Below are 25,031 nucleotides of genomic sequence, written 5' to 3' on the forward strand. Positions count from 1 at the left end.
CACACACTTTGAGCTTTATATATTAGATCTCAGCACAGGAACATTTTTTTTAACACATCCAACTGTGGATCTTATTATTATTATTATTATTATTTAAAGATTTAAGAATTAAAATGTTGATTAAAATTAACTTTGTTCATGGGAAAACCCATTTAATCTTCTGCCTAGCTCTTTAACATCTGAGCAACAATCTATCAGATTTATTATCCCCTTGGTAGTAGGTGGCCTGTGTTCAATGGATAACCTTTCTTTGTGCGGTCTGAGAGCGTTGGGATGATTTAGTTTGTTCGGTACAGTTTGTGCTTGTGATGTCTCCTTCTCGGCATGCAAGGATATAGATATACGAGTTTTCATCTAATAAAGGCCTAAGGGCTCATGCTCACTTGGGAGAGTGTCGCACGATTCTCGTGCAAGTCTCTTGCATGAAAACCTGGCACTGCCGCTGGCACTCAGACCAGAGCGTGCGGCTACATGTATTTCTATGCAACCGCACGCTCCGGTCCCAGTGCTGGAGGCTGTGCCAGGTTTTCATGCAAGATAACTTAAAGGTAATTTTGTTACCAGGTTTTTGCTTCCCCATATGCGAGAAACATAATGTAGGTGCAGAGACCCTGATTCCAGTGATGTTTAACATGCTGGCCTTTTTGCTCACTGTTTTATCAGCTGCAGATCTACCAATTTTCTTAAAGGGATTATCAGGAACTTTTTATTATATAATCAAGGTCTATACAAAGTCTGGAGAATGCAATGTTTCTTCTCAGGGGCGTGATTGTTCTCGGAAAATATTTCAGTGTTGGAATTTGCTTGGATACTTTTATGGCTCTTTTTATTATTATTATTTCGTATCGTCTTCCGCCACCTGATGCGCAGTATGTCCTACCACTACGGAATGCACTTAGGCCCAGCACGCAAGCACACTGTGACTGAATGGCTGCGGTTGTTCCTCACAAGATGTGAAAGTCTCATAAAAGGAACTGAAGATTTCCATTCACTTGAGTAGAAACCATCTGACATGATGAGCACGTGATCTGGCCTGGGAGAGTAGGGTGTAGACTGGTGCAATGGGGAACAGATGGAGGTCATGGGACCTGACATGGTGCTGCGCTGCGCTACTGCCTATGTTTGCATTTCTGCTATTGTTGCAGATTTTCCTGAGATCCGCTTACTGTCCTCACTACATTTCCTGACACTTTGATGTGTAACCTCCTCTTCCTCCCGGCTTCTCTTCTAGTCCTCACTCTCCCTGCTGCTGGAAGTGTTTCCTCTCTGTGCCGCAGAGAAGGAGGGAGGGAGGAAGTCACAGGCTGGGGAGACGCACACATCCTTGGGTGGGATGCACTGAACTCTATGGTGCAACATCAGCCCCAACATCTGGATCTGCGCCGCCGCCTCCCATTCTCTCCGCACCGTCCTTTGGCCTTCTGTTGTCTATTCCTTCTCTTCGGTCTCATTGTCCCCTCTGAATGTCCCCTCCCTGAGACCGCCAGGAGGAGAGCGTGCCAGCTGGTGGGATGTGGAGATCGGGGTAAGATGAATGTATGGTGACATGGGTCAGATATTACACGGTGTAATGCAGGATGCCGACCGCCAAACAGCAGTGTTACAATGTGCACGGAAGTTTTATCCCACATTTCCAGCCCTGTGCTACATATCATTTAGTAGTTACTAGATGACGGACGATTTGGCGCGCTCCATGTAGATCACCGACTTAGGTGAGGTGCCATAAGGCTCAGCAATCTTAGCTGCCAACATACCACCCTTCTGCATCACAAATACACAGTGATTCCCTCTATTTTGTACGCAGAAATATCCTTCCTGATATTCTGTATAGTAGATATTGTCCAGATGTAGTTGAGCTGAGTTGGTCGTCAGTCATTGTGTGCAGGTCCGGTTAAATGACCCGATCAGCTCTGCTACATCTGCGAGGGATACAGAAAAGGGAGAACTTGGAATGATCTGTGTATTATGTGCAGCTCTGTGGACGGTTATTCATTGATTGAGGATATGGATCTCTCGCTCATGGAGAAAGCGTTTTCTATGTGAATGGCAGGAAATTTCACTCAGAGGCGGCTTCCTGGAGGGAATACCACTGTCGTCCCTTCTGTATGGTCTTACGCTGTTCTCTGGAGACTATCATTGTGTGTATTTTTACCATAGGCAAGATGGGGGCACCCAGCTCCACCGCTCCCCCTCATCTGAGGACTTGACGACTTCTCTAAGACCGGAAACGACTAGACCCATCACTGAGCTACCAAAAGACACCCCTACGTATGACCTGTCTCGCCTACGCAGCTCCTCCGTGGAAATCAGGAAAAAGAGCTCGGAAATACTAAGAGATGAGCTCTTGAAAGCCCAGAAGGTAACACGTGTCATTTGGGTTGTATCATTTGAGAAGCTAAGAGTATGTTCACACAAGGCTGTTACGCTGCAGATTTTTTGGTTTCGATTTGTGGGCATAAAATCCGGAGCGTATTACAGCGGCAGCGAAATAGATAAGATTTTACCAATCTCATTCACACGCCACGTAAAAATTCTAAAGCGAAAATTCCCGTTTGATGAGGACTTTTAATTCATAGTATGTCAATTTATCTGGCGGATTTAGGCCAGGATCAGACGAGTATATGGAAGATCGTCCAGAAAACTGCTGATTTTCACCTGTATTGCCATCTGTGGGTCCATATTTTATGTCTGTGTGATTTATGCATCAGCACTTTCCTAGGTTAATCATGGAAAAGTAGTCTTCGAAATCGGATGCTAAACGGATGACCATTATGGGACCCCTTTTTTTGTGCACCCATAGACTTGAACGGGAGAGTCTCATCCGATATATGGCAGACAATAGTGCATGCTGTAATTTTTTTTTCAGACGATCACCCGATTCATGCGAAAAAAACTCATCTGAACGGCCCTATTGAATTTCATTGTAAATTGCTGCAGAATTTATTGGTGCTATATAAATATCATTATTGGTATTATTATTAATAATTACATTGATCAGTGTGCTTTCGATTTTTACTCAGACAGCACAAGTCCGTATAATACGCTAATGTGAACGAGCCCTGACTACTGCTGATTCCAAGCTCAGCATTATATAGGGTGAAATCTGCAGCTGATCCACATGAAAATCTGCATGTAACACATTGGAATTTTGCCGCAGATTTTGGTGTGGATTCGCTGCAGATCCATAGCAAGATCTGCATCAGAAAATTGGCAAGTGTGAACATACCCTAACTGTAACTGATAAAATGAATAATCGTGCTAGTGAAATTGGAGTCCATGAGTCCCGTACAGGGTGTGGGCTTATAACACGGCTGTGTGTGTGCAGATAACTCCAAACCTCCTTTATCCAACCTTGAAACATTCTACATTTTTGAGAAACTACAATCATATGACAGCGCCCTAAACAGAATAGTTCTTAAAGGAGTTTATGGGGTTAAAAAAAACATGGCTGCTTTGCAAGAGAAACAGCACCAACCCTTTCCACAGGATGTGGGTGATGTTGCCACTCAGCTCCATTGAAATGAACAGAGTTGAGCTGTGATACTTACACCCAACTTGGAAAAAGTGTGGCGCTGTTTTATTTTAATGCTGCAACGTTTTCTTATCCTGTACAATGTCTGTAATTTGTACCCCATGTAGCAGAATGTACGCAGATTGAATTCCAGCCAGTACAGATTTTGAGTTTTGCTGTATGAAGTTTTGAGCTTTACTATATGGGGCTTTGAGCCTTGCTGTATGGGGCTGTGAGCTTTGCTGTATGGGGCTGTGAGCTTTGCTTTGAACTTTGCTGTATGGGACTTTAAGTTTTACTATATAAGGCATTGAGACTTGCTATATGTGGTTTTGAGACTTGATATATGGAGCTTTGAACCTTGTTGTATGGGGCTTTGAGCCTTGCTGTATGGGACTTTGAACCTTGCTGTATGGGGCTTTGAGCTTTGCTGTATGGAGCTTTGAGCCTTGCTGTATAGGGCTTTGAGCCTTGATGTTTGGGACTTTAAGTCTTGCTGTATAGGGCTTTGAACTTTGCTGTATGTGGCTTTGAGCCTTGCTATATGGGGCTTTGAACCTTGCTGTATGGAGCTTTGATCTTTGCTGTATGGAGATTTGAGCCTTGCTGTATGGAGATTTGAGCCTTGCTGTATGGAGCTTTGAGCCTTGCTGTATGGAGATTTGAGCCTTGCTGTATGGGGCTTTGAGCCTTGCTGTATGGAGCTTTGAGCCTTGCTGTATGGGGCTTTGATCTTTGCTATATGGAGCTTTGAGCCTTTGTGGAGCCCCTGAGGCTCAGTCGCCACAGAGGTACTGCACCTTCTCCTAATGTGTGGTGCCCCACCATCCAGGTAAGTTGGAGGCTCCTGACCACGCTCCAACACTCGCACCCCACACAATAGAGTAGTTCAGCAAAACCACATTGCGGCTCCTTGCTTAGAGAGAAGCAGAGCACCTTTGGTGGTTCCCTGCTTGGAACATTAGACGTGCTGGGAGGTGGGTGGAGTTTAGAATGCATAAAAGCGGGACGGTTCCAGGATTGAGGTTCAGTCAGACGGAGAGTCTGGGAGAGGAAGCCACTCGGGAGGAGTGGGGATCCCTGGAAGAGGGATGGAGGAAGGAGTGCTGCAGCTGCCTCAGTGATCTGAGCCAGCTGGCACGGGAAAGGAAAGAAGGAGAAGGACATTGAACTGAAGCCTGAGCTTCCACAGAAGGGAAAAAACAAGTACGGAACATAGGAGTAAAAGGGAACACAGAGGACGTGGGTTAGAGGAAGAACCCTGCCTAGAAGTTCTAAGCGCAAGGCCGGGGCCCGGTCCCCGAGGTTGTATGAACACTAACGGTTCTGCAGCAGACATCGGTGGAGTAGTGGGCTGTAAATGCACTACTCCTATCTAAGACTTGAGGGCACAACAGCAACACGGATAGAGAGCCGGGATTCAGGAGTAGAGAGTCCCCGAAGCAGGCTACAGCTGTCTGCCGTGCAAGTAGAGTTCTTGGGAACATCTGTCAGGAGGAACTCCAGTGTAACACAGTACTAGGAGATCTTCACACTTAAAGGCGCTATAGAGGAGACGTTCAGAAAAGGCACATAAGTTGGCGGAGTGTGGAAGGGAGCATTCCATCTTGCCTGGAGGTTGACTGAGTCCCTGACCCGGAGGACACGGCACAGAAGCTGTCACTACAGACTGTGAGTAAAGCTTTGGAACTACATGCCCTGGTGTCCTCCATTCCCTCCTGCGTCCGTCCGTCTGGCACTGCTACATCCTCTGCGCCAAACACTATACCATCTAAGTGTCCCCATATCTACACTGCCCTGGGACAACAGCCCTGCCTGTGAAGGGCTATAACATCATTGCTGCACCACACCATGTGTCCCGGCGGATCTGTCTGCAGCGTCGGCTTAACACCTCCCTTGCCGAACACCACAGGTGGCGTCACGAACTATTCATCTAACTACATTCTACCATTCACATCTTCCTATTACTTGGGCGCCCAGGGCCACGGTCCGGGTCACCGCTGCTGTGACACATTCCACTGATACCAGCCCGGTACCGAGTACCCCACAGCCCTGGGAGAGCGACCCAACTTGGCGTCACGAACAGGATGACGAGACCCGATGCCATCGGGTTCTGTGCGCCTAAGATTCGTTGGACTTAAAACTTTTGAGAATGTGCAGAAGACCCAATTTAATAGACTGTAAAATGAACATTAAAAATGGCCGTTGGCGTGGAGAAGGGCGTAACGAGATGGGAGGTCCTAGGAAAAGACAGCGAACAGTCTTGGGCCTCCCCTGCCTGAATTACTATGTGACAGCAACATGGCCCACCCCCCGAGGGGTTCATATACTGGCTTGGTATGGAGGCGCTGGAAGAAGATGCTGCCCCAAGAGGGAGGGGCAGAAGCCAGTGGCGGGAAAGGGGCCGAGAGAGGAGGGAGAGGAATGCCATGATGGAAAGGGAAAAGAAGACAGAAGACCGGGGGAGGAGAAGCCGCTCGCCCCCAGGCCGCCCCTGCGGAGGCTGCGACCCCTGATACATCCTCTGCAGCGTACGCCACCACCTTACAACCGATATTGTCATTGGATGAGTCCCATCCGGAGGAGATATATGAGGGCTCTGGAGCAGAACGGAGGGCCGGGACCGCGTCCCCGTCTGGACTGGGCGCGGTTACACCGGCCTCCACCGATGACCCCGGCTGAAACCGGCCTTGTCCCTGCCCGAATCCAGTTGCGGTCCACCCCATCCACAACTCCGAGAGTTGCGGCAGCCGCTTTCCACTACCAGGAGCCGGGACTGGAACCTCGCCTGGAGGCACAAGGTACGACCACCGCCCCTGGCTTGACCCTAGTCTTGGGAACAGAACACACCAATAGAAATGGCCCAATTGACCTCCGCCGGCAGCCCCAGGCTGCGGTGCTGCCAGCCGAGGTCCCGATGGACACTGAAGAATCGGATCCCGAGGAACCAGTGACAGCGCCGGCTGAGTCACCAACGGCAGCAGAAGTGCCATCGGAGGTAGCGGATATGCCGTCCACGCAGGCAGTTGACGTTTCTATGGCCCTTTCAATTACCCCGACCAGTCCCTATCTCTCCCTGTGGGAAGCAGAGTACATGCGACTAGCGAGCAACCAGCAACAGGATGAAGACACCCAAAGTATTACATCTGGTAGCAGTCCCACTCAGCAGCTTCCAGAACCCCAGGAGGGGACCAGCACTAGTAACCTACAAATATATCTCTCGTTACCCAGGAGGGTATTTGCACCGTTGTGCCTTTTGTTCTATTTTTGACCATCATGGTTTAGTTTTGTTTTTCCAGTGTTGCCCTGTTTTGTTGGCAGCCTTTACATTTGAACTGAGCGATCATGAACTTGGAGTGGTCCAAAAACTTTTGTTTGTAAATAGTTGCACCACTTTAGGTGCCCTCTCTTGGTTTTACATAGACACTTTGCAAAGATTACGTCTACTTCATTTGGAGCATGACTCCAATCAAAGGACACTGCAAGAAATCCCGTCTGGGAGCGGTGTCCAGCACTTACAAGAATTATTGAAAAGTTTTAATGTGAAGTATTTGATAATGATGTGTCTTATAAGAGTATTGGTAACTAGGAAATGGCTTTTATATAGAATTAGAAATGTTTTGATACAGAGATGAGAGATTTGAATAAAGAATTGAAAATGTATATGATGAACCAGGCATCACGGTTATCACTCAGAGTTGGAAGAAAGTAGAAAATGTCTACTAAAGAGAGAAAAGAAATGTGTTGATGAAGAATATTGAAGTGATAGTGAGTAACAGACAATAGCACTTTGAATTAAGTATTGTATGGAAAATTGCACTTTTGACTTAGGAATTAATAACTGTTTTCAACGTTCAAGAATGAGTGCCTCTCACATTTGGAAGTCTAGTATAAGAAATGTTTATTCAGTATTACAAAAATTTGTATGTTCCTGTGTTGTCAACTTTGCTTACTTTGCAGCCCGCGGACGTGCTGTGTTTAACAGGGGGGGTATGTGGCGCCCCTGAGGCTCAGTCGCCACAGAGGTACTGCACCTTCTCCTAAGGGGTGGTGCCCCACCATCCAGGTAAGTTGGAGGCTCCTGACCACGCTCCAACACTCGCACCCCACACAATAGAGTAGTTCAGTAAAACCACATTGCGGCTCCTTGCTTAGAGAGAAGCAGAGCACCTTTGGTGGTTCCCTGCTTGGAACACTAGACATGCTGGGAGGTGGGTGGAGTTTAGAATACATAAAAGAGCGGGACGGTTCTAGGATTGAGGTTCAGTCAGACGGAGAGTCTGGGAGAGGAAGCCACTCGGGAGGAGTGGGGATCCCTGGAAGAGGGATGGAGGAAGGAATGCTGCAGCTGCCTCAGTGATCTGAGCCAGCTGGCATGGGAAAGGAAAGAAGGAGAAGGACATTGAACTGAAGCCTGAACTTCCATAGAAGGGAAAATACAAGTACGGAACGTAGGAGTAAAAGGGAACATAGAGGATGTGGGTTAGAGGAAGAATCCTGCCTAGAAGTTCTAAGCGCAAGGCCGGGGCCCAGTCCCCGAGGTTGTATGAACACTAACAGTTCTGCAGCAGACACCGGTGGAGTAGTGGGCTGTAAATGCACTACTCCCATCTAAGACTTGAGGGCACAACAGCAACACGGATAGAGAGCCGGGATTCAGGAGTAGAGACTCCCCGAAGCAGGCTACAGCTGTCTGACGTGCAAGTAAAGTTCTTGGGAACATCTGTCAGGAGCAACTCCAGTGTAACACAGTACTAGGAGATCTTCACACTTAAAGGCGCTATAGAGGAGACATTCAGAAAAGGCACTTTAGTTGGCGGAGTGTGTAAGGGAGCATTCCATCTTGCCTGGAGGTTGACTGAGTCCCTGACCCGGAGGATACGGCACAGAAGCAGGCACTACAGACTGTGAGTAAAGCTTTGGAACTACATGCCCTGGTGTCCTCCATTCCTTCCTGCGTCCGTCCGCCTGGCACTGCTACATCCCCTGCGCCAAACACTATACCATCTAAGTGTCCCCATATCTACACTGCCCTGGGACAACAGCCCTGCCTGTGGAGGGCTATAACATCATTGCTGCACCACACCATCTGTCCTGGAGGATCTGTCTGCAGCGTCGGCTTAACACCTCCCTTGCAGAACACCACAGGTGGCGTCACAAACTATTCATCTAACTACATTCTACCATTTACATCTTCCTATTATTTGGGCGCCCAGGGCCACGGTCCGGGTCACCGCTGCTGTGACACATCCCACTGATACCGGCCCGGTACCGAGTACCCCACAGCCCGGGGAGAGCGATCCACCTTGCTGTATGGAGCTTTGAGTCTTGCTGTATGGGACTTTGAGTCTTGCTATATGGGACTTTGAGTCTTGCTGTATGGAGCTTTGAGCCTTGCGGTATGGGGCTTTGAGCCTTGCTGTATGGAGCTTTGAGCCTTGCTGTATGGGGCTTTGAGCCTTGCTGTATGGAGCTCTGAGCCTTGCTGTATGGAGCGTTGAGCCTTGCTGTATGGAGCGTTGAGCCTTGCTGTATGGAGCTTTGAGCCTTGCTGTATGGAGCTTTGAGCATTGCTGTATGGGGCTTTGAACCTTGCTGTATGAGGCTTTGAACCTTGCTGTATGGGGCTTTGAGCCTTGCTGTATGGAGCTTTGAACCTTGCTGTATGGGGCATTGAGCCTTGCTGTATGGGGCTTTGAGTCTTGCTGTATGGGGCTTTGAGTCTTGCTGTATGGGGCTTTGAGTCTTGCTGTATGGGGCTTTGAGTCTTGCTGTATGGGGCTTTGAGTCTTGCTGTATGGGGCTTTGAGTCTTGCTGTATGGGGCTTTGAGCCTTGCTGTATGGGGCTTTGAGCCTTGCTGTATGGGGCTTTGAGCCTTGCTGTATGGAGCTTTGAGTCTTGGTGTATGGGGCTTTGAACCTTGCTGTATGGGGCTTTGAATCTTGCTGTATGAGGCTTTGAACCTTGATGTATGGGGCTTTGAACCTTGCTGTATGGGGTTTTGAACCTTGCTGTATGGGGCTTTGAACCTTGCTGTATGGGGCTTTGAACCTTGCTGTATGGGGCTTTGAACCTTGCTGTATGGGGCTTTGAGTCTTGCTGTATGGGGCTTTGAGCCTTGCTGTATGGAGCTTTGAGTCTTGCTGTATGGGGCTTTGAGTCTTGCTGTATGGGGCTTTGAGCCTTGCTGTATGGGGCTTTGAGTCTTGCTGTATGGGGCTTTGAGTCTTGCTGTATGGGGCTTTGAGTCTTGGTGTATGGGGCTTTGAACCTTGCTGTATGGGGCTTTGAATCTTGCTGTATGAGGCTTTGAATCTTGCTGTATGAGGCTTTGAACCTTGCTGTATGAGGCTTTGAACCTTGCTGTATGGAGCTTTGAACCTTGCTGTATGGGGCTTTGAATCTTGCTGTATGAGGCTTTGAATCTTGCTGTATGAGGCTTTGAACCTTGCTGTATGAGGCTTTGAACCTTGCTGTATGGGGCTTTGAACCTTGCTGTATGAGGCTTTGAACCTTGCTGTATGGGGCTTTGAACCTTGCTGTATGGGGCTTTGAATCTTGCTGTATGAGGCTTTGAACCTTGCTGTATGGGGCTTTGAACCTTGCTGTATGGGGCTTTGAACCTTGCTGTATGGGGCTTTGAACCTTGCTGTATGGGGCTTTGAACCTTGCTGTATGGGGCTTTGAACCTTGCTGTATGGGGCTTTGAACCTTGCTGTATGGGGCTTTGAGTCTTGCTGTATGGGGCTTTGAGCCTTGCTGTATGGAGCTTTGAGTCTTGCTGTATGGGGCTTTGAACCTTGCTGTATGGGGCTTTGAACCTTGCTGTATGGGGCTTTGAGCCTTGCTGTATGGGGCTTTGAGCCTTGCTGTATGGAGCTTTGAGTCTTGCTGTATGGGGCTTTGAGTCTTGCTGTATGGGGCTTTGAGCCTTGCTGTATGGGGCTTTGAGTCTTGCTGTATGGAGCTTTGAGTCTTGCTGTATGGGGCTTTGAGTCTTGGTGTATGGGGCTTTGAACCTTGCTGTATGGGGCTTTGAATCTTGCTGTATGAGGCTTTGAATCTTGCTGTATGAGGCTTTGAACCTTGCTGTATGAGGCTTTGAACCTTGCTGTATGAGGCTTTGAATCTTGCTGTATGGAGCTTTGAACCTTGCTGTATGGGGCTTTGAACCTTGCTGTATGAGGCTTTGAATCTTGCTGTATGAGGCTTTGAACCTTGCTGTATGAGGCTTTGAACCTTGCTGTATGGGGCTTTGAACCTTGCTGTATGAGGCTTTGAACCTTGCTGTATGGGGCTTTGAACCTTGCTGTATGGGGCTTTGAACCTTGCTGTATGGGGCTTTGAACCTTGCTGTATGGTGGGGCTTTGAACCTTGCTGTATGGGGCTTTGAACCTTGCTGTATGGGGCTTTGAACCTTGCTGTATGAGGCTTTGAATCTTGCTGTATGAGGCTTTGAACCTTGCTGTATGGGGCTTTGAACCTTGCTGTATGGGGCTTTGAACCTTGCTGTATGGAGCTTTGAACCTTGCTGTATGGGGCTTTGAACCTTGCTGTATGGGGCTTTGAACCTTGCTGTATGGGGCTTTGAACCTTGCTGTATGGAGCTTTGAACCTTGCTATATGGGGCTTTGAACCTTGCTGTATGGGGCTTTGAACCTTGCTGTATGGGGCTTTGAACCTTGCTGTATGGGGCTTTGAACCTTGCTGTATGAGGCTTTGAACCTTGCTGTATGGGGCTTTGAACCTTGCTGTATGAGGCTTTGAACCTTGCTGTATGGGGCTTTGAACCTTGCTGTATGGGGCTTTGAACCTTGCTGTATGAGGCTTTGAACCTTGCTGTGTGGAGCTTTGAACCTTGCTGTATGGGGCTTTGAACCTTGCTGTATGGGGCTTTGAACCTTGCTGTATGGGGCTTTGAACCTTGCTGTATGGGGCTTTGAACCTTGCTGTATGAGGCTTTGAACCTTGCTGTATGGGGGCTTTGAACCTTGCTGTATTGGGCTTTGAGCCTTGCTGTATGGGGCTTTGAACCTTGCTGTATGAGGCTTTGAACCTTGCTGTATGGGGCTTTGAACTTTGTTGTATGGGGCTTTGAGTTTTGCTATAATGGGCTTTGAACCTTGCTGTATGGATTCTACTAAAATCAGTAGGTTGGGCTTATATGCAGAATACCGTACATGTCTATACGCATAATGTGAGTTCAGTGCAGTATTCAGCAGCTGTAAGCACATATTCAGCATATACCCTAGTAGCAGGACGAGCACTGGTGATTGGATAGTGATGACTTTTCACCCAATGTCCACTCATGCAGTAAACTTCTGGTTTTAATGTGTTAGCAGAATTAGAGTAAGTCATCAGAATAAAAACAACCTTACTACTCATACTTTGCACATATCATTAGGGGTCAGATATCTGTTTTTTTGATATGACGCTATGAATCACCTCTTTCCCTTGTTTTTACTCTAACACAACCTCTTTAAGTCCAGGACCACTAAGGGTTTGTTCACACAGTGTTTTTCTTCGTTCTCCCATCCATTTTTGTAGCCTATTACAGTAGCTGGAAAATAATTAAGATTTTGAAAATCTCCTTGACTTTGTTCGTTTTTTTCTTGCGTTTTTTGAGTTGTGATATTTTTCTTTAAAACCACAGAATGTCAATTCTTTCAGAATTTTTGCTGCTTTTTTACCTATCCAATTGAAAGGATAAAAAAAGCATCAAAGATGCATGAAAAATGAACTGAGAAAGTGCGGAATGTACACAGCAGTTTTCCTGCCAACATTCTACATTTTTCATGGTGCAAATAAAGCACTGTGAGAACATACCCTAAGTAGAGTGATCCAGTAACCTCTCAGTACTGACTGTGTTGTGTTCACGCCTCCATAGAAATGAACACACATTCTTGGCCGAGGTGGGGATCAGGAATGATAACTGATAAGGGAAAAGTTAGACGGCCGTATAACTCAGACAAGGATCGCAACACAATGCTTGGACTGGCTGGCGACTCTCCCAACCCGAGCATGAGAGCAAGCATTCCTAAGCAGCTGTAATGCTCGGGTGGGGAGAGCCGCTAACCAGTCCATGCATTGCGTTGCGATCACTCATACGACCGTCTGATTCTTCCCTTACTCAAACAAATTTTGCTCGACAGTTATCTTCTGTGTATTTTTAGACACGGGGTGGACATATCTTCATGTAAGAAACATACACACACGTGTAAGGGGGTAAGATATAATGTCTTTCATGTTTCCCTTCCCTCTCATTGTCTTCCGCTTCTTGATGTTTACAGATGTGTTTTATGATAATTGCCTGTGGTACTGCTATGTGGAAAACATGTATTATCACTACTAACTTATGGTACTGCCACATTATATATGTGTTACCATGCTGCAAAGATTGCAATATATTGTGTTGTATGATGATATGCATATTTATGTACAGCTTAGAGTAAGTTAGTGCATCCTTTGGGGACATTAGACGAGGCCACTTTTAGTGTATAGTTCCCATAGATACAGGTGAGTGTAGTTCTGTTGCGTGCCACTAGATGGGGGCATACTGGTGGGGCCTGATAGGATGTTCATAGAGGGTTAATTGTAGGAGGGGCTGCTGGGGCTATAGGCCCGGACAGCTCAGCAGCCACGTAACGTTAAGTCGTTTTAACCCACGTTACCCACGGTCACTGCATGTCTTAGCAGTAGATCAGAATAGGAAAAGGAAGATGTGGCGTCTTACCACCTGGGCCAATGCTTTTAAGGCAGAAGTTGGCTGGACTAAGGAAATTAAAGGAGTTTGAGCTTCGACGAGATCGGTACAGATGGGCCAAGTGCTTCACTAGGGGCCACCAAACGTAGTGATTGATGAATTCATGTCTGGGGCGAAACAGGCTGAAGGAAATGTCATTATAGTGAGGTCAGGCCAGGAAGGAACTGGGAAGCAGTCTAGTCCGGTCCGGTCCAGACGTGTACTGCACGGAAGTGACAACAAGCAAGGGAAAGATGAGTAAGCAAGCAAATGTTATGATATACCAACTGTGGGTGTAACGTGCGAAATCCTAAGTAAAGAAAGTGTTAAAGTTGTCCCAGACTGTGTCTCCATTGATGGGGGTCGCCTAGAAGAGGGACCATTGTGGCCTGGGAAGTTGAATCTGGAGATGCAGGTATGTCGAGGAGAATTGTTTCATGTAGGGTAAGGACTGGACACAGCTGCCACCAGAGCACAGGTCACGACTACAGTCCTGTCACATACACACATACAGTGCCACTAGCTCCTGCGGCATAAAGAAGCCTCCCCATTTCTGGCTACTTTTTCAATAATGTCTGCAGTGCAGCACACCATGGAGTATGTATCTTAGGGTTCATACCCATACGTGGGAAAAAAATGTCCTATATTAGGAATGATAAAACGGACAAGTGTCATGCGAGTACAATCCGATTTACATGCAAATGCAGTGCAATTGCTATCAGACTGTAATGCGATCTTAACATGAGCTTTTACATAAAGCAATTCTCTGTCATTTACACATCGTTTTCAAAGGAAATATTCTTCAAAACACGCATAGATAGAATATAGATATTAAATACATAGATATAAAGCGGGCAATACAGCAGCCGCGTCCAGTAAAATACAGCAGGACCCGATAGGATAGAATACATGGATTACATATAGTAAATGCACATAGAATAGATATACAGATGTCAGTTGTGCCCTCCCAGGACCCACACTTTCATGTAACGTGTTGGGGTGCTTAACATTCGTTCCTCACCCACGGCTACTGCCGTATGCCATGTTACACACATTATCGATTTTTTTCATGCGAGTGCTATCCGTGATTTTCACAAACAACACTGTCTGTGTGTGTGACATTGTATGGGGCTGTGCACTTATACAATTTTTTTCCTCTGACCGAGTGATCCGCTAAATAAATCAGGGACATGTCCGATTTTGATCTGTGTGTCGGATCATCACCAATGCAAGTCTATGGGTCCGTGAAAAAAAAATCAGACCGCACTCGGATGTCATCCAAGTGCGGTCCAATTTTCACAGACTGAGAAGGTTGAGAACTTTTTTTTCTCTCCACATCCGAAAGAATCTATGCCAATTTAATCAACTCTAACCATAAAAATTGGAGCATTTTTCTCAGATGGGGAAAAATTGGTCGTGTGTACCTTATAAATGGAGACAACGAGGGTAAAAGGGGGTCTTGAAGAAGACTGTTCTTGACAGAATGATTTCACCAAAGGCTTCTTCCAAAGTTTGCTTTTTATTTTTAAGAAAAGTGGTTTTGTGTATAGCAAACATTATTTTCAAAAAGGTAAAATAAATTTAATAGATATGTAAAAAAGATGATGATGTCAAAAGAGCACAGAGTCCATATCTACCTACCAGCTTTTTGGGACTTTTATATCCTCTCTTCAGGAGCTAAAGCTGAGAGATGAGGAATGTGCGAGATTGTCAAAAGTTCGAAAGCAGATGGAAGAGGAGCTGGAGGAGCTGACGGCTTGTCTATTTGAGGTACGGCTGGATAATTTACTAATCCTCCACGCAGGTCCATTCCTCCACCAACGAGTAATTCAAAATATTATTTTAGTATATGAAGCATCACAAATGTTACTGTATCCTTTACAGCTGGATTATCTGCGACAAAATTTTACGTTAGGAAGGTTTGTGGCTACATCTTGGGCAAAATGGGGCTTCTACGTGTGCAAAGTCACATGAAAGTCGTCCACATTCATTGCTGTAAACCTTTCCCAAATAAATAGCCACAGCTGTGAATATTCCCTTTCTGTGCTCCTGGAAAACAACCTAAACTTTACCATCCGCCTTCATTACATTCCACCCATGACATGCACACGTCCTGCTTGACACGTGGATCTCACATTTTCCGAAAATTTGAAAAAGAGAAAAATCCGTTTCTCACATCTTTCTTAAGCTCATTGGCAGCCGATGTTGTAAACTGATACAGTCATTTCACTTACCGTCGTTCGTTATTCATTTCACTGCCAGGACAATTTTCAAGCTTTTAATTAAGAAAAATCACAGCACTCCTTAATAGATGCTCAAGTAGGGTCCAATTTTTTACGACAATTTTCAGACTTTTGACACGAAAATAAAGTCTGCATCTCTATATATAAAACTGAATGTGTGTGTGTGTATCACCAACCAATCACTAAGCATCTCTCATTTCACTAGAGCTGGTTAAAAGAAGCTGAGCTGTGATTGGTTGCTATGAGCAAATTTTCCCACTTTACAACACCTCAGCAGACACTGACAAGGTGGGAGAAATCTAGCATCCCCGGGAACATAAGCTCCCAGCCATTGTCTGCCCCCTGAAAGGAGTAGCGTGCCCATATCCCCATCACACATCCTCCGTCCTATAGGCACATCTTCCCTCTTAAAGGAACCATTGGTATGGAAGTCAGAGCAAATCCATCCAGCGCTTTGGTTCTGACCCCAGGCCTCTCTTAAAGGGATCCCTGTAATGGAAGTTAGGACCATTCCACTCAGCTCTGTGGTTCTGACCCCCAGGGTCTCTTAAAGGGATCATTATTATGGAAGTTAGGGCAAATCCACATTGTACTTTAATACTGACCCCAGGCCTTTCTTAAAGGGATCCCCGGTGTGGAAGTCAGGGCAAATCCATCCAGCGCTTTGGTTCTGACCCAAGGCCTCTCTTAAAGGGATCCCCGGTATGGCAGTCAGGGCAATTGCCTTCAAATGCTCTGGTACTGACCCCAGGCTTTCTTAAAGGGATCTCTGGTATGGGAGTTAGGGCAAATCCCTCAGCGCTCTGAATCTGACCCCAGGCCTCTCTTAAAGGGATCATTGGTATGCAAGTCAGGGCAAATCCACTCAGCGCTCTGGTTCTGATCCAAGGCCTCTCTTAAAGGGATCTCCAGTATGGAAGTTAGGATAAATCCCTCAGCACTCTGACTCTCACCCCAGGCTTCTATTAAAGGGAGCATTGGCATGGAAGTCAGGGCAAATCCACTCAGCGCTCTGGTTCTGACACCAGGCCTCTCTTAAAGGGATCCCCGGTATGGCAGTCAGGGCAATTGCCTTCAAATGCTCTGGTACTGACCCCAGGCTTTCTTAAAAGGGATCTCCAGTATGGAAGTTAGGGCAAATCCCTCAGCGCTCTGAATCTGACCCCAGGCCTCTCTTAAAGGGATCATTGGTATGCAAGTCAGGGCAAATCCACTCAGCGCTCTGGTTCTGACCCAAGGCCTCTCTTAAAGGGATCCCCGATATGGAAGTTAAGACCGCTCCACTCAGCGCTCTGGTTCTGACCCCAGGCTGACGGGATGATGTCGGATATTATGGGTAGTAGTCTGGTGGCTCTGGCTGATGGGATGATGTGGGATATTAGGGGTAGTAGTCCGGTGGCTCTGGCTGATGGGATGATGTGGGATATTAGGGGTAGTAGTCCGGTGGCTCTGGCTGACGGGATGATGTGGGATATTAGAGGTAGTAGTCCGGTGGCTCTGGCTGACGGGATGATATGGGATAGTAGGGGTAGTAGTCCGGTGGCTCTGGCTGACGGGATGATGTGGGATATTAGGGGTAGTAGTCCGGTGGCTCTGGCTGACGGGATGATGTGGGATATTAGAGGTAGTAGTCCGGTGGCTCTGGCTGACGGGATGATGTGGGATATTAGGGGTAGTAGTCCGGTGGCTCTGGTTGACGGGATGATGTGGGATATTAGGGGTAGTAGTCCGGTGGCTCTGACGGGATGATGTGGGATATTAGGGGAGTAGTCCGGTGGCTCTGGCTGACGGGATGATGTGGGATATTAGAGGTAGTAGTCTGGTGGCTCTGGCTGAGGGGATGATGTTGGATATTAGCTGTAGTAGTCCGGCGGCTGTGATGGGATGATGTGGGATATTAGTGGTAGTTGTCCGGTGGTTCTGGCAGACGGGATGATGTGGGATATTAGTAGTAGTAGTCCGGTGGCTCTGGTTGACGGGATGATGTGGGATATTAGGGGGAGTAGTCCAGTAGCTCTGGCTGACGGGATGATGTGGAATATTATAGTGAATGTGGCTATGCGGAGTGGGCGGGGCTATATACTCAGCTTTATATATACAGTATACAGTGGGGAAAAAAAGTATTTAGTCAGTCAGCAATAGTGCAAGTTCCACCACTTAAAAAGATGAGAGGCGTCTGTAATTTACATCATAGGTAGACCTCAACTATGGGAGACAAACTGAGAAAAAAAAATCCAGAAAATCACATTGTCTGTTTTTTTTTCATTTTATTTGCATATTATGGTGGAAAATAAGTATTTGGTCAGAAACAAGCAATCAAGATTTCTGGCTCTCACAGACCTGTAACTTCTTCTTTAAGAGTCTCCTCTTTCCTCCACTCATTACCTGTAGTAAAGGCACCTGTTTAAACTTGTTATCAGTATAAAAAGACACCTGTGCACACCCTCAAACAGTCTGACTCCAAACTCCACTATGGTGAAGACCAAAGAGCTGTCAAAGGACACCAGAAACAAAATTGTAGCCCTGCACCAGGCTGGGAAGACTGAATCTGCAATAGCCAACCAGCTTGGAGTGAAGAAATCAACTGTGGGAGCAATAATTAGAAAATGGAAGACATACAAGACCACTGATAATCTCCCTCGATCTGGTGCTCCACGCAAAATCCCACCCCGTGGGGTCAGAATGATCACAAGAACGGTGAGCAAAAATCCCAGAACCACGCGGGGGGACCTAGTGAATGAACTGCAGAGAGCTGGGACCAATGTAACAAGGCCTACCATAAGTAACACACTACGCCACCATGGACTCAGATCCTGCAGTGCCAGACGTGTCCCACTGCTTAAGCCTGTACATGTCCGAGCCCGTCTGAAGTTTGCTAGAGAGCATTTGGATGATCCAGAGGAGTTTTGGGAGAATGTCCTATGGTCTGATGAAACCAAACTGGAACTGTTTGGTAGAAACACAACTTGTCGTGTTTGGAGGAAAAAGAATACTGAGTTGCATCCATCAAACACCATACCTACTGTAAAGCATGGTGGTGGAAACATCATGCTTTGGGGCTGTTTCTCTGCAAAGGGGCCAGGACGACTGATCCGGGTACATGAAAGAATGAATGGGGCCATGTATCGTGAGATTTTGAGTGCAAACCTCCTTCCATCAGCAAGGGCATTGAAGATGAAACGTGGCTGGGTCTTTCAACATGACAATGATCCAAAGCACACCGCCAGGGCAACGAAGGAGTGGCTTCGTAAGAAGCATTTCAAGGTCCTGGAGTGGCCTAGCCAGTCTCCAGATCTCAACCCTATAGAAAACCTTTGGAGGGAGTTGAAAGTCCGTGTTGCCAAGCGAAAAGCCAAAAACATCACTGCTCTAGAGGAGATCTGCATGGAGGAATGGGCCAACATACCAACAACAGTGTGTGGCAACCTTGTGAAGACTTACAGAAAACGTTTGACCTCTGTCATTGCCAACAAAGGATATATCACAAAGTATTGAGATGAAATTTTGTTTCTGACCAAATACTTATTTTCCACCCTAATATGCAAATAAAATGAAAAAAAAAAACAGACAATGTGATTTTCTGGATTTTTTTTTCTCAGTTTGTCTCCCATAGTTGAGGTCTACCTATGATGTAAATTACAGACGCCTCTCATCTTTTTAAGTGGTGGAACTTGCACTATTGCTGACTGACTAAATACTTTTTTTCCCCACTGTATATAGATATAATCATTATAATTTGTTATAACTAACCGTAGTTAGTTACTATGCCCGGGCAGCGCCGGGCTCTTCAGCTAGTTTCAATATAAAAAAATTAAATGCAATTTAACCATCTCCATATAGTGGTTTTTGAAAGTTTGTGAACCCTATAGAATTTTCCATATTTCTTCATAAATAAAATCAGAGGCATGCAGAGGTACAGTAAAGGTCCGAACCAATAAAATGGAAGGCAAATTATAAATCTGATCTGTATTAAGGGACCTGTCTAACTTATGCACCTATGTTTGGCCCAGTTTATATATATATATATATATATATATATATATATATATATATATATATATACAGTACAGACCAAAAGTTTGAACACACATTCTCATTCAAAGAGTTTTCTTTATTTTCATGACTATGAAAATTGTAGATTCGCTCTGAAGGCATTAAAACTATGAATTAACACTTGTGGAATTATATATTTAACAAAAAAGTGTAAAACAACTGAAAATATGTCTTATATTCTAGGTTCTTCAAAGTAGCCACCTCTTGCTTTGATTACTGCTTTGCACACTCTTGGCATTCTCTTGATGAGCTTCAAGAGGTAGTCACCGGAATTGGTTTTCACTTCACAGGTGTGCCCTGTCAGGTTTAATAAGTGGGATTTCTTGCCTTACAAATGGGGTTGGGACCATCAGTTGTGTTGTGCAGAAGTCTGGTGGATACACAGGGGATAGTCCTACTGAATAGACTGTTAGAATTTGTATTATGGCAAGAAAAAAGCAGCCAAGTAAAGAAAAACGAGTGGCCATCATTACTTTAAGAAATGAAGGTCAGTCAGTCCGAAAATTGGGAAAACTTTGAAAGTGTCCCCAAGTGCAGTGGCAAAAACTACAAGCGCTACAAAGAAACTGGCTCACACGAGGACCGCTCCAGGAAAGGAAGACCAAGAGTCACCTCTGCTGCTGAGGATAAGTGCATCCGAGTCACCAGCCTCAGAAATCGCAGGTTAACAGCAGCTCAGATTAGAGACCAGGTCAATGCCACACAGAGTTCTAGCAGCAGACACATCTCTACAACAACTGTTAAGAGGAGACTTTGTGCAGCAGGCCTTCATGGTATAATAGCTGCTAGGAAACCACTGCTAAGGACAGGCAACAAGCAGAAGAGACTTGTTTGGGCTAGAGAACACAAGGAGGACATTAGACCAGTGGAAATCTGTGCTTTGGTCTGATGAGTCCAAATTTGAGATCTTTGGTTCCAACCACTGTGTCTTTGTGCGACGCAGAAAAGGTGAACGCATGGACTCTACATGCCTGGTTCCCACCGTGAAGCATGGAGGAGGAGGTGTGATGGTGTGGGGGTGCTTTGCTGGTGACACTGTTGGGGATTTATTCAAAATTGAAGGCATACTGAACCAGCATGGCTACCACAGCATCTTGCAGCGGCATGCTATTCCATCCGGTTTGCGTTTAGTTGGACCATAATTTATTTTTCAACAGGACAATGACCCCAAACACACCTCCAGGCTGTTAGGGCTATTTGACTAAGAAGGAGAGTGATGGGGTGCTACGCCAGATGACCTGGCCTCCACAGTCACCAGACATGAACCCAATTGAGATGGTTTGGGGTGAGCTGGACCGCAGAGTGAAGGCAAAAGGGCCAACAAGTGCTAAGCATCTCTGGGAACTCCTTCAAGACTGTTGGAAGACCATTTCCGGTGACTACCTCTTGAAGCTCATCAAGAGAATGCTAAGAGTGTGCAAAGCAGTAATCAAAGCAAAAGGTGGCTACTTTGAAGAACCTAGAATATAAGACATATTTTCAGTTGTTTCACACTTTTTTGTTAATTATATAATTCCACATGTGTTAATTCATAGTTTTGATGCCTTCAGAGTGAAGCTACATTTTTCATAGTCATGAAAATAAAGAAAACTCTTTGAATGAGAAGGTGTATCCAAACTTTTGGTCTGTACTGTATATATTTTTTTCAAAGTATGTCACTTCCATTTTTTCTTTTTTGCAGGAGGCTCACAAAATGGTGTGTGATGCTAATAACAAACGGGCTGCATCTGAGAAACGGCTACGGGAAGCCCATGGAAAGGTAACTACTGAGGGGCCGGTTACCCATGTGTTACCCACACTATACCTTTTATACCTTTTCTTTTTTCCTCTTTCTTATATGTGATTTGTCTTGTCAGATTGACATGCTGCAGGCTGAAGTCACGGCTTTGAAGACTCTTGTCATCACCTCCACTCCATCTTCTCCAAACCGCGATCTACATCCGCAACTACAAAGTTCATCAAAAAATGCGCTACATCAGGGTCTTGCTCGGAATAAGAATACAGGTTGTGCAGCTGCCATGCCACTTCCTCCTCCCAACCAGCCGATCAACACAGAGTCCAAAGAGGTGAGACAAAATATATCTAGTGAGTAAGTGACCCGATGCTTTCATATATAGAGTTTCTGGCAAAACACCAATTCTAGTGATATCTGTTGTTTGTAAATGTACACAATCATTGTTTTCACCATGGTAGATGCTGAGGATACCAGGGGTGCCATGGGGCGCATTTGAATGTGTTAGTCACAGCAGCCACCATGCCTCTGGTCCAAGGTATTAGCCATGCCACTAGTATAGACTATCTGGATCCTTGTGGGACACAGTATTATGTATACACCAGAGGGGTTACTATAGTGGTATGGAAGTTGCTGTTGCTGTTGCAACTTGTCTCTGTTGTTATCCCCCTTGCTAGAGAAGAGGACATCGGTATTAAATATGGTGAGAAACAAGAAGAATGTTCTCACTGTAGAGTTTAGCAAAACAGAAAGGAGAGCTGCATAGTGTAAATCCATGTGAAAGGATCATTAAGTTGACAAAATGTCTCACCTGAAAGATTTGTGCATGGACATGCACAATACTGCACAAAGGATGGATGAGGTTTGATAGGCTTGCTATTCCACCAGCCAAACCTGGAGATGCCGGGATCTGAACGGGTGAGATGAAGTAGTAGAAAGGTGCGGTTTTGGTAGTTTTTTTTGCCGTGGTTGGTATTGGTGCTGCTTCAGTATCCAATTAATCAATACCCAGGGTAGTGAAAAAATACTTTATTGCACAATGCATTTCGGAGTTGGTTTACATCCATCATTACATACCTTAAACCAACTTCAGAACGGGTTGTCTAGTAAAGTATTTTTTCACTTCCCTAGTTCACAATCCTCTGGCTATCAGGTGCTTTCACATTGCGTTTATTCACCTGTTATTAAGTGGCGCCGTCGGGGCTTACGTCTGAGCCCCCAGCTAAACAGGACTGGGACATATGCGCCAATGGATCCATAGTGTTTCAGGTTCCTACAACTGCACAGCAAGGATCCAGAGCCTCACATTCAGTGGTCTCCCATTCTCCATCGACCGCAGAGGAGCCTGTTCAACAGTTCCGTTGTTCCTGATGCTCTGCTTAGACCAGCTCTGTAGGTCTGGTTGTTGCTGCCACCTCTGGGCCAGCAATAGCAACGCAGGCTGCTCAGCAGCAAGCCACTCCAGAGGCTAAATCCTTCTGTCGCTCCACTGAGCATGCTCACAAGACGATCTCCCATTGGAAGATCGGGAGTCACATGCACAGGTCCTTCTCCAGATCTGATTGGTCCATCTCAGGGATATGGAAGCTTCCGGAAGGTCCCGGCTATAAAAGGTTTGCATGGCCACTCGGCCATGCGCTAGTATAGACTCTAGTTGCTACCTGTGTGAATGATGACGGATGCATGGACTTGAAAATGACTCATTAAGATTCCCCTCCCTCTGATATTACATGTGTGGATAGGGAACTAGTGATAGAGTCAGCGCCAGTCAGTGGCAAGCTACAGGCCACAGTGCATATCATCCATGGTACTAGCGTCCAACAGTTTGCCTGCTACCGGGCATTGTCATCTTGCAGCAGTGTCTGTCGCCGCGCTGCAATCAGCAGTACTTATCGGCGTCCGCGGTTGCGCCGTACGCACGGTAGGTCTAGAAGGACGCTGACCCTGTGTCTTGGGCCCGAGTCCTGTGACCATATACCGTGTGTGCATTCCGCTGAGACCTGTGAGTTCAACAGGCTCAGCATTTGTGTTTAACGCCTTGGCGTCTCTGTGAATTAACAGAGTCCGCCCAGCGCACTCCGGGTGACGTTCAACCCGCGTGTGCAATACCGCCATATTATGCGTCTGCCATTACTTAGCAGCAGTGTAACACCTCTGCACGGTGGACCCCGGGCGGCGAACGCACTTAGTATTATTTATTATTTAGTGTGTTCTGCCGTCCCTAACACATAGACTATAACGGTGCCGACAGCGGATGTGCGCTCCGCCGTGCATCATTTTCGGGCAGACACCCAAACGCAGCCTACTACAAGACCGCACTTTTGCTTGCCTTCTCCTCACTGTAGAGTGGTAGCTGCAGACTATTGTGTGCACAGGAAGTCAATTATCTCCAGTCTCTTCCAATTCTTCTAACGCTTTTCTTTAACTCCATTGACTCTTCTTTGTGTCAAGTCATTCATTATGTTTTCCCAGCTTCATTAATACCAATTCTATGCCTTGTGTCATAGCATCTCCCTCTCCAGCATCCACTACCTACTCATCTATGCTTGTTCTTCAGCAAATATTACTGTAGTTTTCCATTGGTGTCACACTAAACCTCAAGTCTTTCTCATGGTCACTTACCATGCTGTGTAATATATTATTATGATCCTGAGATCGACCATATCATGCTTCAAATATTATTATTAACAAAAAGCCCAAAAATGTGTCCCTTCCTCTCTCGGTTTAGTAGGTAATGTGTGAATGATATTGGTGGCACTTTTTAAACTTTTGGTTTAGTGCAACCCTTAGTTTGTTACTTTTTCTTTATTCTTAAACCTTTAATTTTGTATTCATCTTCAATGCTAACATTTTTGTTACTGCAGCTAATTGGAAGGGGATGGTGCATCTTATAAACTATCCTGTCAAATAATCAATGCGGAGAGTCATAGTACGGACATAAAGGGCTTAGAGCAACCAAGCGGATCCTTGCTTCCATATTCCTAAATGATGAGTGAAGTGATGGGTTGCTTTAGGAAACTGCACTTTTCTGAGTCTGATTAGTTTCTATATACAAGGTCTCAATGTCTTTACTCTAAAACATTGGATCAGATAGATAGTTAGTGACCCAATTTTGAAGAGTGGATGAGCACAAGATGTAGTATTTTCTTAATATCCAACCAAAAACAATTCTATAATTATCGCCAGCTTGTGAAGACTTATAGACGCTGACAGTTGATTGTGCCAGTTATTTTTTTTTTTTGGTCCACATAATTATACTTTAATCCAGTTGTCAAAAGTCCTAATATAGGGTGTTCATATACACTGTATGGATCTGGTCTGTGTGTCCTGGTGCAGAAACAGAAGTTCTTTAATCCTCTTATGGAATGAATTGGGCCATCTAGTGACCTGAATGATGATTAAGGCTAGTTTCACACTAGCGTTCGGCAGAGCTGCGGAGGGATGCGGACTTCCTCCGTAAAGCTCCACCCATGGCTGCACCTACTCCGGTCAGCTCCGCCTACATCGGCATGCGGCGTGCGTACCCTATCTTTAAAATTAGGTACGCAGGCCATGCCAATGTATGCTATGCCAATGTTGCAGCGACCGCAACAAAATGCTACTCGTTGTGTTTGACGCGCTTCGCCGCTCCGTCAAAACGACACATGCGGAGGCATCCACATACATCGGCATGACCTGCATACCTAATGTTAATGATAGGGTACGCAGGCCGCATGACGACGTAAGCGGAGCTGACCGGAGGAGGTG

General features: G+C 46.0%; 1 protein-coding gene across 4 annotated transcripts in view; it reads left to right on the top strand.

Annotated features, from left to right (window-relative positions):
- The first annotated feature begins 1,114 nt into the window (after positions 1–1,114).
- Positions 1,115–25,031, top strand: part of RAB3IL1 (RAB3A interacting protein like 1) — a 61,623-nt gene continuing 37,706 nt past the window's right edge. The window contains exons 1-5 of one of the 4 annotated variants that reach the window (XM_073573960.1): positions 1,115–1,525; positions 2,158–2,359; positions 14,931–15,026; positions 21,234–21,311; positions 21,409–21,618. In XM_073573960.1, the coding sequence (XP_073430061.1) occupies positions 1,512–1,525; positions 2,158–2,359; positions 14,931–15,026; positions 21,234–21,311; positions 21,409–21,618 (600 nt within the window). In that variant the 5' untranslated portion in view covers positions 1,115–1,511. The remainder of the gene's footprint in view (positions 1,526–2,157; positions 2,360–14,930; positions 15,027–21,233; positions 21,312–21,408; positions 21,619–25,031) is intronic. The other 3 variants (XM_073573963.1, XM_073573964.1, XM_073573965.1) reach the window with 3 other exon arrangements.

This window comes from Dendrobates tinctorius, unplaced genomic scaffold, assembly GCF_039654945.1.
Source record: "Dendrobates tinctorius isolate UK_male_01 unplaced genomic scaffold, ASM3965494v1 ptg000037l, whole genome shotgun sequence".
NCBI classification, from domain to species: Eukaryota; Metazoa; Chordata; class Amphibia; order Anura; family Dendrobatidae; genus Dendrobates; species Dendrobates tinctorius.